Raw genomic sequence first — 12664 nt, 5'->3', positions numbered from 1 at the left:
CTTAATCCACTGCATTAACTAGTGACATTGCTTTACTGACTTTTTAATCCCTTCCTATCAGTCCAAACTGCAAGTGATCTGATAACATGCACTTATTCTCCTTGATAACATACTCTTTGGTATGAAACAGTTTATCATCCTCCCTATGATTTTAATGAACACATAGTTTTCTATTTTGTAAAAAGAATATTAATCAAATGGGGAAATTCACTTAATGTTGGAGGGAAAGCAGGTTATAAAACTGCTTGTACACAACCATCCTGATTTTGTTTAAAAATAAGTAAGAAAAGAAGGCTGAAAGGATACATAAAATGTTTTACACTGATCATCTTCAAAGTGAAGGGATTGTGGATGACATTTTTTCAGCAGGCATTTTATTCTTTTAGCTTATTTTTCTCCATTCCCAATCAGAACTGGAAACATATTTTAAACCATATTCACCAAATCCCATTCCTACTTGAAACTGCGAAAACAGACTATCCCCTATTTACAATGGGTCAACTTTATGGTGGTGCCCATACAACCATTCTGCTCTTCCCTTTCAGTACAATATTCAATAAATTACATGACATATTCAACACTTTATTCACTTTATTATTAAATAGGCTTTTATGTTAGATGATTTTGCCCGACTATAAGGCTAAAGTGTTTTTAGTATGCTTAAGGTAGGCTGGGCTAAGCGATGATGTTTGGTAGGTTAGGTGTATTAAATGCATTTTCAACTTTTGATATTTTCAATTTATTATGAGTTTATCAAGACACAGCCCCACTGTGAGTTGAGGAACATCTGTATCTATTTTTAATTTGGCTTTTAGGAAATCAAATAATGGTTAAAAAGCTTATTTTATACCTTATTGTTAATACTAAAAAGTGTATATTCTACTGTTAGTAAGAAATCTATACATTAAGGTCTTAATGTACAGTCTCCAGGAGAAGTGCAGTAAGAGAAATTTATTTTCTTTGTATGAGGGGGAAAAAATTAAAATACTAAAAAATATAATTGTGCTCAGCATTCCACTTCAAAATCAATATAGTTCTTGAAGAAATTAGAAAAATACACATCTCAAAATACACAACTTCCCAAAAAGGGTGATGTAATAGCTCACTTCTCTGTTAAAGTCAAACAGCTTTATTAGCTTAATTTATCTGAAGGGAGACCTATGTACAAGAAAGTAATAGAGAATGAAATATCAAACAGAGTGGTTAGTTAGGCTCTTGACCAGCCATTAAACCAATTTAATATATAATAGAAACGAGTTACTATGTCTTACCACTCACCTTTTTTTTTTTTTAATCTACAGAAAAATGTATTCCTAGTTTAAACCATAGACCATGGCATCTTTCTCTACCCTTTCATTTGCTTCAATGGCAAAAGCAGCAAAACTCTATCCATAGTTGATCATACAACCAGGCAGTCCTCCTGAATTCTGAATGAACTGAGAGACGGATGAACATACAAATATGTGATAATGCAGATACAGTAAAATGATAATGGTAGAATCTCAGTGGTTGGCATTCAAGTATCCTTTGTAAACTTCTTTCAACCTTGTTATATATGTTTCAAAGTGATCACTAGTAAAATGGGGAGAAAACAAAGAAGCTCCTTCTAGTAAATCACTCAGAAATGGAAGCTAAAATTGATATAAAACATTTACAGTACCAGTAAATTTGTTAAGTAGCATTTTCATGAGCATTCCATAAAGAAAAACATGTTGACTAATGACTGAGAATTTTGATGCTTTAGGAATAAAGGGGGGGTGGAAGGGACTCCTTTGAAAGAATACCTAAGGAACAAGTGGCTTCTGGAATAGAGAAATGAAAACCAGGGTAGGGGGAGTCTTTTTCACTGTGAGCCCTTTTGCTTCATTTAATCACCTTCTTCTATAACTTACTGAAATAGATGATTTTTAAACTTAATATTCTCATTGTAAACTTGCTTGTCATTTTTCTTATTTAAAAAAATGCAGGAGGAATAACTGCATAACTTGCACCGGGACCTTCTGGTAAATTACCAGTCTCATTCCTAAAGCACTTAAGCTTGTAGGAGACCAAAAGGAAAATGCATTATTCCCCTAAGCATGATTCTAGTATTATCATTCCCTAGTAACTCTGAAAGATGCTGTTAAACAGAAAATGAACTAGACCAGAAATAATGAGACCACAGCCTAAATCTGTCATTAACAAGAAATGTGACCTTAGTTTTTCTCACCTATAAAATGAGGGAATTGGATGAAATTATCTTAAATAAAAAGACCTTTCCAGCTCCAAAATTCTGTTAGACTATAATTACAAAGAACAGGCTACAAATTCAATAATTAGTGAAGCACTGCAGGCATCAAAAGTGATTACAATTCATGGTTGCTGGATTCTGAGTTCTGCGTACATTTCTAAGTCAGCATCAACTGACTAGAATCACAATTTCTGAAGAAGCAAAAAGCTGCATTTCAGAATCTGCCAAGAGTTTGTTTGGTTTCTTTGTTCTAAGCTCCAGCTGGCAAAGACACTACTCAGATCACCAACTCTGAAGGGCTTCCTGCCAAAACTTCAGATCCCAATTCCAGGCAGTTTCACTGTCCTTTAGGACTGATTACAAAACTAATGGGCAAAGACAGGAAGGCACAGGAACAGACTAGACAAGATGAACCTACAATTGGGAGAAAACCAAATTCAAAACACAATCTATAAAGCAAGTATACATGAAATGAAAGGACTCCTTAACATTATCAAAATATACAGCCAGTTAAATTTTACTATCCTTATGGCTGTAATTTCAAAAACGACCCATTCATTTATTCAACAAATGTTTATAAATATGGTAAATGTTCTGAAGACCAAAAATAGATCCCTCCCTCTCCCTAGGGGCTCAAAGAAGCAACTTAGAACACAAGATAAATTGTATATGAGAGGTGTCATGGAGGATGGAAAAAGACTCTGCCTGCTATGAAGATCAGAGACAAATTCCCCAAGAAAGCAGCATCTGAGTTCAAGCTTGAAGGATGAGCAGGAAAAAAGAGGGGAAAGATGTTTTCAGGAGAAGAAATAGCATGTCAGCAAGCAAGATCGTATGATGCTGCACACCACACTGGCTTTGATATGACTAGGTTGTGCAATATGTGGAATAGGCAGAGGGTAAAAAGAGAAGTTGCAAAGGTACCAAATTACAACAGGTCTTGTAACCTAATGCCAAGGACTTTTTAACTCAATGGGAAAACACTAAAGAATTTTAGACAACTGAATGACATAGTCAGAATTCACTCTGAAGACTATAATATGGAAGATGGATTTGAGGGAAAGAAACCAATTAGAAAGTTAAAATGAAAGGAGAGGGGAGGAGTTAAAGTTGGCTCTTAGGTTTCTGAATTGGGCAGCTAAGTTTAAGCAGGAGGAGGAAAACATTACAAGTACAGTTTTAGATACGCTTAACTTCAGGTGCCTGTGGAACTATCAAAGCAGAGATAAGGGCAGTAGGCAGTTAGATATATAGGTTTGATAACTGGGACCCAGATATGGAGTAGATAAAGATCTAATAGTACACAAGGTAGTAGTGCTGAAGCCACAAGAAAAGATCCAGTTTGCAAAGGACTAAGATGACCCTATGGACTACCAATATTTTAGGGGGAAAAAGGAGGAAGCAAAGAAACTTGAGAAACAGCAGCCAGTGAGGGTACATGCAAACCAATTAAACTAACACAAAAATCATTTATTGTCCAGAGAATACACCAAAACAAAATATAAAAACTTCAGTTCTCTCAATTTTTGAGAGATCAATATACCTTATCTGACATCATAAAAGAATAAAATTTTGATGAATTAAAAAAATTATATTAGGTTTCGCGCCAATCTTGGTCTGGCTTCTGAGAGGTGCTAGTGAGCCCGGTGGTGTTTGCTGGTGCCGCCATGGTTCGTACGCTAAACTGCATCGTCGCTGTGTCCCAAAACGTGGGCACTGGCAAGAACGGGGACCTGCCCTGGCCCCCACTCAGGAATGAATTCAAGTATTTCCAAAAAATGACCACAACCTCTTCAGCAGAAGGTAAACAGAATCTGGTGATTAGGGATAGGAAGACCTGGCTCTCCATTCCTGAAAAGAATCGACCTTTAAAGGATAGAATTAATGTAGTTCTTAGTAGAGAACTCAAGGAACCTCCACAAGGAGCTCATTTTGTTGCTAAAAGTCTGGATGATGCCTTAAAACTTATCGAGCAACCAGAATTAGCACATAAAGTAGACATGGTTTGGATAGTGGGAGGCAGTTCTGTTTATAAGGAAGCCATGAATCAACCAGGCCATCTTAAACTGTTTGTGACAAGGATCATGCAGGACTTTGAAAGTGACACATTTTTTCCAGAAATTGATTTGAAGAAATACAAACTTCTCTCAGAATACCCAGGTGTTCTTTCTGATGTCCAGGAGGAGAAAGGCATTAAGTACAAATTTGAAGTATATGAAAAGAATGATTAATATCTTCAGTGTTTTCTGATTTATTTCAAGTTGTTGCCCCCCTCTCTAAAAAAATTATACATTTTTACATTAGAAGAAAAGACTTGTCGACTTTAGATCTAGGGATAATTATTTCTAAGCATGTTTTTATTCCCCATTATTCTTAATTAGACTATATCAAATACCATTTGTGAAACATTTCTCACTATAACTATCTCAGTGCCTCTCCCCGGCAGCCAGGACTGCGTCCCCACCACCTGCTACGGTGAGGTGCCATTCCATCCCCATCACGTGTGGCATTCTCACCAGTCCTTGCCATTTTCAGACTTGTAAAATGTTGGCAATATTAATTAAAGATGAAGATGCACATACCCTTCAAAAAAAAAAAAACTATGTTAGACCCTTACATAGCATTAAATATATGCAACTGAAGTAGATTATTCAGTACTATCTCTTAAAGTATGCTGAACACTCTCGATGACTTGCAGTCCCCTAGTAGGGAAACCAAGTAGTAAAGGGAGCCGGAACACTCTAGTGACCTCTCTGTGTTCCTTCTGTGAGCAAAGATGCTACACTGGACTGTTTCTGATTTCTTCTGTGCTCCAAAGTGTTTGGGTTTTTTATTTTTGTGTTTTGTGGGTTTTTTGTTTTTTTGTTTTCGCTTTTCTTCCATCCAAAATAGAAGGCAACATCACCTATAGAGATGAAGTTGAGCCAGAAACTTAAGAAGTACAATGTAAGTTTTAGTGAATAAAACAAATGGCACTTGCCCTTCATTGAAATTTCAATTGCCTAATTCCAAACTGCGATCACTGCTATGCAAATGAAACACAAAGAAAGAGAACAGTATGTGTGTTTAAAGGTAGGGGAAAATAGATATATCTGGACTGATTTGAAGGCCTGTTATTTAAATTCTCAAAATGGAGATGACCAAGAGGTGGTAAAAAAGAACTAAAATCAAATGAAAAGAGGTCCTAGAGATAGATATTCAGAGATTCAATAAACTTCACAAATACAAGATAAAAATTCACTAAGTATAAGAAAATGACGATCCAAATAAAAGTGCAGCAACCATGGGATGAAAATCTCCCTAGAAATTAAGTAAATTTAGCATCCAACACCCCACTATACTCAACATCAGTTAAATTTACAAATATATTATTTTGTCCACCCCTTGGCTAACAATTTAGGAGACAAATGATGAGATGGATATGATTAGGAGATATTAAAAGAAGACATAGTGAACTTAGAATTCTCTGATTGGTCAAAGCCGGAGATTTGCTAAAAACTAAGTTCACAGGCAAGTTGCTATATTATAATACCTGCTGTACTAAAATCAGAGAGAAAGAGTATCAACTTAAAAGTTACTATTATGTTCACATTAAACATTGAGAAATTCCCATTAAAGACAGTTACTGATACTACAGAAAACTCAAAATCTAGAGTGCTTTCCAGTTATCAAAAATGAAACCATTTTTAGGTATGGCATTTTTCTAATGGCTGAAGATGCATAAAAGTCTTCCCGGTTTCCCAGGTGGGAAGGCAGAGGAAGGGATGAAGAGGCAATAACATTTCTCTGAATCTATCTTTTTGTGTATCTTTGACTCTTAGAACCCCAGTATTACTTCATGATATATCCTTCACAGATAAAAAAAAAAAACAAAAAACATTAAAACCAACAAAGATATTGGGGGGAACGGGAGGAATAAAAAATGGAATAAAAACAGCAACAAATGAACATAACTATATTACAAGTGAATAATGTAACCATACTGAAGAAGGCAGGGAAGAAAAGGTTAACTTTGCTGAAAATCTAATATTTCAAAATAAAAAGTTTAAAGAAAAATGTCATAAGATATATGAAAAGATGGAGAAAGTTAACAATTTTGTAAAAAAAAGAAGCATATTAATGTACTCATAGGAAAAATGCATGTTTTCAGAGTTGTATGTTTCAATTTTTATATATTCTACAATAAACACATGAACTTTATAATCCATGAAAAGTGGCAAATGTCATTTTTAAATAATAAAACAAAAAACAGGCAAAAGTGATCTATACCATTAGAAGTCAGAGCTGGCCATCGTGGCTCATGCCTGTAATCCTAGCACTTTGTGAAGCCAAGGTGGAAGGATCACCTGGAGCCCAAAAGTTCAAGATCAGCCAGGACAACATAGCAAGACTCCGACTCTAGAAAAAATAAAATTAGCTGAGTATGGTGGCATGCACCTATAGTCCTAGCTACTCAGGAGACTGAGGCCACCCAGGAGTTCGAGATTGCAATGAGCTATATGATCCCACCACTGCAAAAAAGTTATAATAGGGCTACCCTTGTGTATGCAGTGAGTGGAAGGGCAAGAAGGTTGGGGGTGGGGGGAACTCCTGGGATACTGGTAATGTTCTTTCTTGGTCTGGCTGATGGGCAAACAAGTGTATTCACTTTGAAAATTCATCAATCTGTATACACACCTATGATTTGTTTACTGTGTTACATTTATAAAAATTCAAAATAAAGTAACTTGACGGCAAGGATTGTAAGTAACTTAACTGCAATGAATTAAAATAAATCAAATATGCTCCCACCCATCCATATGTTCATGGTGATTTTTAAAAATGATAAGCACTGGCAGAACTCATTATTTTGAAAAACCAGTATACACAGGGCAAGAATCGAGTATTTATTCTGTCTTTCCTATACAAACAGTACTGGGGGTAACCAAATAGCATATGAAGCAGGGAAGTTTCTCTTCTTAGAGGTATTTCAGCTAATCAATGAAGAAAGAATAATAAAATCTGAATATGATCATTTACAACACCTAGTGAATTAAGGGATCTAGGCATTGATCATCAATGGTTGCTGACATCATCAAAAACCAATAAAAATCCTGGGAACCTAATACCCTTTATGAAGTAGTCTGGTAAAAACCAAGCAAAAAAAGAAAAAAATCAAACTGAATCCATTCAAGGCTCTAGATCTGTGCTACCCAATACGGTAGTCACCAGCCACATGTGGCTACTGAGCACTTAAAATGTGGACTGAATGCTAGTCCAAATTGAGATGTGCTGTCTGTGTAAAATACATGTGGCATGGATTTCGATGATTCAGTATAGAAAAATAATTTAAAATATCTCATTTATAATTTTATAACATTATATACTAAAATGGTAATATTTTAGATATATGTTAAATATTAAACTTAAATTTACTTTTTAAAAAAATTTTTTGATTTGGCTATAGAAAATTTTAAATTATATAGGTGGCTCACATGGTATTTCTATTAGAACTGCTCCAGCTCCAACTAACCAATATACAAGAAACAAATACAGAGGGCCAAGCATCACTGTAACTGACACTGGGAAACAAACACAAAAATCTATACTGTGGAAAATTCTACTGAACAAACAATTCTGTTCCTCAACCAATAAAACTGCAAGGGAAAGGGGGAAAGAAAAAGAGAGAGAGAGACAGACAGACCAGGGGGAACCTTGTATGTCTAAGAGACTTAAGTAAGAGACATGGCAAACAATCACAACGAAAGGACCTCATCAAGGAAAGCTGATATTTAAGACAATTAGAAAACGCTAACTATCTGATTTAGAATTTATTTCAAAAGTGTTAATGGTAACGTAGCTTTTTTTTTTTTTAAAGAAGCATTATCTTTTTGATATATACATACATACATATATATATACAAACACACTCAAATACAAGTTGAGTATCCCTTACCAGAAATGCTTAGAACCAGAGTGTTTTGGATTTCGGATTTTTTTTTTTTTATTTTGGAGTATTTGAAATATACTGGGTGAGAATTTCAAATCCAAAAATCTGAATGAAATCCAAAGTCCTCCAATGAACACTTCCTTTGAATGTCATGTCAGTGCTCAAAAAGTTTCAGAATTTGGAGCATTTTGGATTTTCGGATTTGGGATGCTCAACCTGTATTAACAGATCAAAAGATGTCTGGCATTTGCTTCAAAATAATGGGGAAGGGAGGACACAATGAATGGAAGTATAGCTGAAACAAGACTGACCATAAATTGATAACTATACTGGGTGATGTTAACATGGAGATTCATTATACTCCTCTCAAATACTTTTGTATGGGTTTGAAATTTTTCCACTTAAAAAAGAAAAGTAACTCAAGAGGCTTAGAAATTAATTACTGATCTAGAAAAGACCCAAACAAAGAATGCTGCTACCATGATGCCACAACAGTACGCAAAATTTCCATGAACTGGCTACTCCAGCAACTGCCTTTCAGAAAAGTTAGAAAAATGCAGCTAGTTCTGGAGATGTACTCGTACCTTCTGGGAGTTTCTAGGCTGAAGTTAAGGTGATCTAACATTACCAGTAAGTTAATAACAGAACAAAAAAGGCAATTCTTGTCTAGAAAAGGTGTCAGATATTAATCAAATAACAGCAGAAAACTAAATACAAGTTTTTAAAAGTACCATAAAGGACCTAACAGGTAAAATGCACACTAACTGGTTGAAGGGCACATTTATAACTTCGACTGTAACTGTACAAAAGCAAATTATGTAACCAAAATGTACGTACCCCTGTAAAAATTCTGAAATTAAAAAAAAAAAAAAGTACCATAAAGGACTACAAGGAGCTTAAAGCACTGAGTTCTGATCCAGTTTCTGGGCTCTGGGCAAAGTTACTGAGGAAAAGAACGAGGGACAAGGTACTAGGTGAATAAGGGATGGAGGTGGGAAGCTTTCCAGGTACAGAAAACAGCACATGCAAGAGCCCTGGGGTAGGAAAGAGTATCTCTCATTCATTCAAATAATGTTTGGGAGTTCATTATGTGCTAGAAACTGTGTTAAGCTCTGTGAATAACCAGGCGCAATTAGAATGACTTTAGTTCTCATGGAGCTTATAGTCTAGTGGGAGAACAAGATGATCAAAAAATTTCATGACTAAATATATAAGCACAGGCTTAAATAAGTACTATGAAGGAAAGACAAAACAGTGTCATGAGAGGAACTCAAAGAGAAAGCTGGCAGGAAGCACATGTGCTAGGAACTAAAAAGAGTAAAGTATAGTTTGAGAAAGAGAAAGGAGGAGAAGGACACAAGATGAGGCTACAGAGAGAGGCAGGGTCAAATAATCAACTAGGAGCTTACTGACTACATTAAAGATTTTGATCTTTTGCTCTAAAGGCAATTGAGAAGCCTTGGAATTTTAGGATGAGTGTGTGTATGTGTGTGTATTGGGGGGGAGAGGGAGAACCTAATCAAACTTAGATTTTGATTAAGACTATTTTAGAAAAACAGATTGTAAGGGGAACAGGGGCTATGATACTACTTAGGAGGTTATTACAGAAATCCAGAGGAAGGATTAGTGTGTGTGTGATGAGGGGAAGGAGGAATGTAAATGGTAGAAAAGCACAGATGGAACGAGTACAAAGATCTGAAGTGCTCAGCAGGTAAAAACTGAACAGAACTTGCTAATGAAACATTCATCATACTAGGTGGATATCCAAACGACGCAGCTACACCAGATTTCAAAGTCTTTAATCTCTATTGCCTAATCCATCAGACTAAAGACTGTATCTCTTAAGGCCACTGAAATAATTTTTTCAAAAGTATCTCAGCCAGGTGTGGTGGCACACACCTGTCGTCCCAGGCCTTACACGGGAGGCTAAGGCAGAAGGATTGCTTGAGCTCAGAAATTTGAGGTTGCAGTGAGCTATGATGACACCACAGAGCAAGATCCTGTCTCAAAAAAAATAAATAAATAAAAAAGTATCTCAGGAGCCCAAGGACCTTCTCTGAAACCACAAAACATCTTGCTAGGCTGAAACTACTAGCCTACAGGCTGACCTTTGCCCATAAATAAATAAATAGATAAAAACCTAAGGATGTATGTACGTGTGTGCACACACACAACCGTAATTCCTATATGCCTCTTCTCTGATAGTAAAATGTTTTTAGAAGGCACAGCTAACATAATATTAAGAGCTTAGTATGTGCTGAGCCCACAAACACCCTGAGATGGGTACTGTTGCATTTTTACATAGGCAGTTTTTTTTTTATAGATGAGAAAACAGCTATTAAGTGTTAGACCCAGGGTTCAGATTCCAGAGCCTAAACTCACAAAGTGACAAGGATAATCTTTTCAGTCCTTATTTTACTTGAACTCTCTCTGTACAGGATCTGGCCTGACAGGTGGATGGTGTTTACATGGGTGCTCACTTTATAATTATTCTTCATTAATGTACATTTGTTTTATGTAGTTTTATACACATGGTAATATATTTCACAATAAAAAGATATAAACAATTAAATCGACTAACAAGATTTAAGTCAGGGTAATTTACATGAAAATCCGGATTTACAACCTCTTGAAAAACTGGAAGATCTGGCCTGTCTTGCTACATGACAACAATCAGCTGGAACTGAGCAAGAGCTGCTTCTTTTGAACCAGCTTGTGCTCCCTGAGTGCCATAGTACCCTCTCTTCTGGCTTTCATGATTCATGCTGCTTGTCTGGTCTAAGACTCACCTAACACCATTCCATACTTTTCTCCCTGACGCTCATTTAGAACACATGAATGTATAAGGATGTGCATGTATGAGTTATAAAGTGTGCAAGGAGATGTGTGATTAGCAAGTAAATTTAACCTCAGATCCCTCACCTGTAAAACAGAGATCATAGTAGTACCTAACAAAATTGTAAAGATTAAATGGGATAATGCACATAAAACACTTAGCTCAGTATCTGTCACAGAGTCAGCACGCAATATTAGGGGCTATTGTTTACTATTGACAAATATTTCTCTTATTTACAACCAAATGTAAATCTACTTGCCATGGACACTGTCTTCTGATTTTATAGGTGATACAGCATCAAAATACGGGTTAGCATATCTTTGTTTAATTAAATACTCCAACATTTATCACTGTTTAAAGAAAAAAAATCAGTAAAAAGTCTTCAGAAGTTCCTTTACATGACAGTACCAGGGAAGAGTTCCTACAATTATATTTTGAAAGGCAGAATTGTTTTGACTTGTTTTGTCCAAATCATGTATTTTTCCTGATTATGGCTTTTAGTGATCTGATCAGAGTCAGGTAAGTGAATACCTACTACAACATACTTTAATACTACAGATTTAAGACCACAGTTATAAAATGTACTCAAAATTAAGACTGACTTTTCAAGGTAAACATCATATGAACACCAAAAGCAGCTTACCACCTTTCACACAGCTGTTTTAGAACTCAAATGATTGTCTAATAACACTTACCTAATTCTTGTCCCTCAGACAGATGTATACAGTATTTTTCCCCAAAAAGCCACACAAGTCTAACTGAAATTATTTTTTCCCCAATGCAATATGGCAGTAAGTCCTCATACAACGGCATATCATGAAGTACGTGAACACGATGAAAACGAATGAACTACAGTTACCCCACAACATAGATCATCTTACAAACATAATGCTGAGCAAAAGAAGCCATATACAACAGAATCCACACTGGAATATTCTGTGCAAAGTTCAGAGATAGGCAAAACTATAGTGTTTACACAATGCATAGTTAGGTAATAAAACTATACAGAAAAGCTGGAAAATAAGTATCACAGAAGACAAAGTAGATGTAATCTTTGGGGGCCAGGGGGAGTCATGACCTAGAAATGGCATGTTAGGGATTCTAGCACTTATCATCACATATAGTATCTTATGAATATTCGTTGCTGCCTACCAACACTATTAAAATACTCCATCAGTACAGCAATGTGTTCATTGCTCTGTCTCCAGCACCTGCAACAGTGCCTAGTATCACATTAGGTATGCGATAAGTATCTGTTGAATGTAAAATAGTTTTAAGAATCCAAATTGTTACATATTTCGTAGCTTGTTAGACCCTAAATGTAACAGTAACAGTTAGCATAGTATCCATTTTCCACTTCAGTATACTCCAGTTGTATGTAAGTAAATTCCAATTACTTCATAATTCTTAATCTTTCTCTCCTATTGAGATATTTATACTAAACACGTGCAGAAAACATTTACATGGACATATCCAGATTCAATTCAAATAAACGTTAAAAAAAAAAATTAACAAGGAAAAATGCAGACCCTATGGAACAGTAAGCCCAGGCTCTAGATTTGACTCAGGCACCTCCCCCAACCAAGAAAGCTCACCAGAATGTTGTATTATAGGATGACCATAAATTTGCTCATATTTATTTTTTCAGAGTAAACAATGCAAATCTTTC

At 35.7% G+C, this 12664-nt stretch overlaps 2 protein-coding genes across 3 annotated transcripts in view; one reads left to right on the top strand and one right to left on the bottom strand.

Moving 5' to 3' along the window:
* Positions 1-12664, bottom strand: part of TJP1 (tight junction protein 1) — a 121696-nt gene that overhangs the window by 102419 nt on the left and 6613 nt on the right. The gene's annotated exons all lie outside the window — the stretch shown is intronic.
* LOC105808953 (dihydrofolate reductase-like) lies at positions 3898-4643 on the top strand. Of its 2 annotated transcripts, XM_012642712.1 has the most exons (2): positions 3898-4265; positions 4382-4470. In XM_012642712.1, exons 1-2 carry the CDS (start codon positions 3898-3900, stop codon positions 4401-4403), a joined length of 390 nt encoding a protein of 129 aa, XP_012498166.1. In that variant the 3' UTR covers positions 4404-4470. The 2 variants fall into 2 exon arrangements, with proteins under 2 accessions (XP_012498166.1, XP_012498165.1); XM_012642711.1 differs by having other exon boundaries at positions 3898-4643.

The sequence above is a fragment of the Propithecus coquereli genome, unplaced genomic scaffold (assembly GCF_000956105.1).
Source record: "Propithecus coquereli isolate 6110/MARCELLA unplaced genomic scaffold, Pcoq_1.0 Scaffold184, whole genome shotgun sequence".
NCBI lineage: Eukaryota > Metazoa > Chordata > Mammalia > Primates > Indriidae > Propithecus > Propithecus coquereli.
The sequence above is the reverse complement of the archived record's forward strand: the minus strand, read 5'-3'. Positions and strand labels throughout refer to the sequence as shown.

What these genes read in the sequence shown, in the direction of transcription:
- LOC105808953 (XM_012642711.1), top strand. Translation starts at nt 3,898, where the DNA reads ATGGTTCGTACGCTAAACTGCATCGTCGCTGTGTCCCAAAACGTGGGC.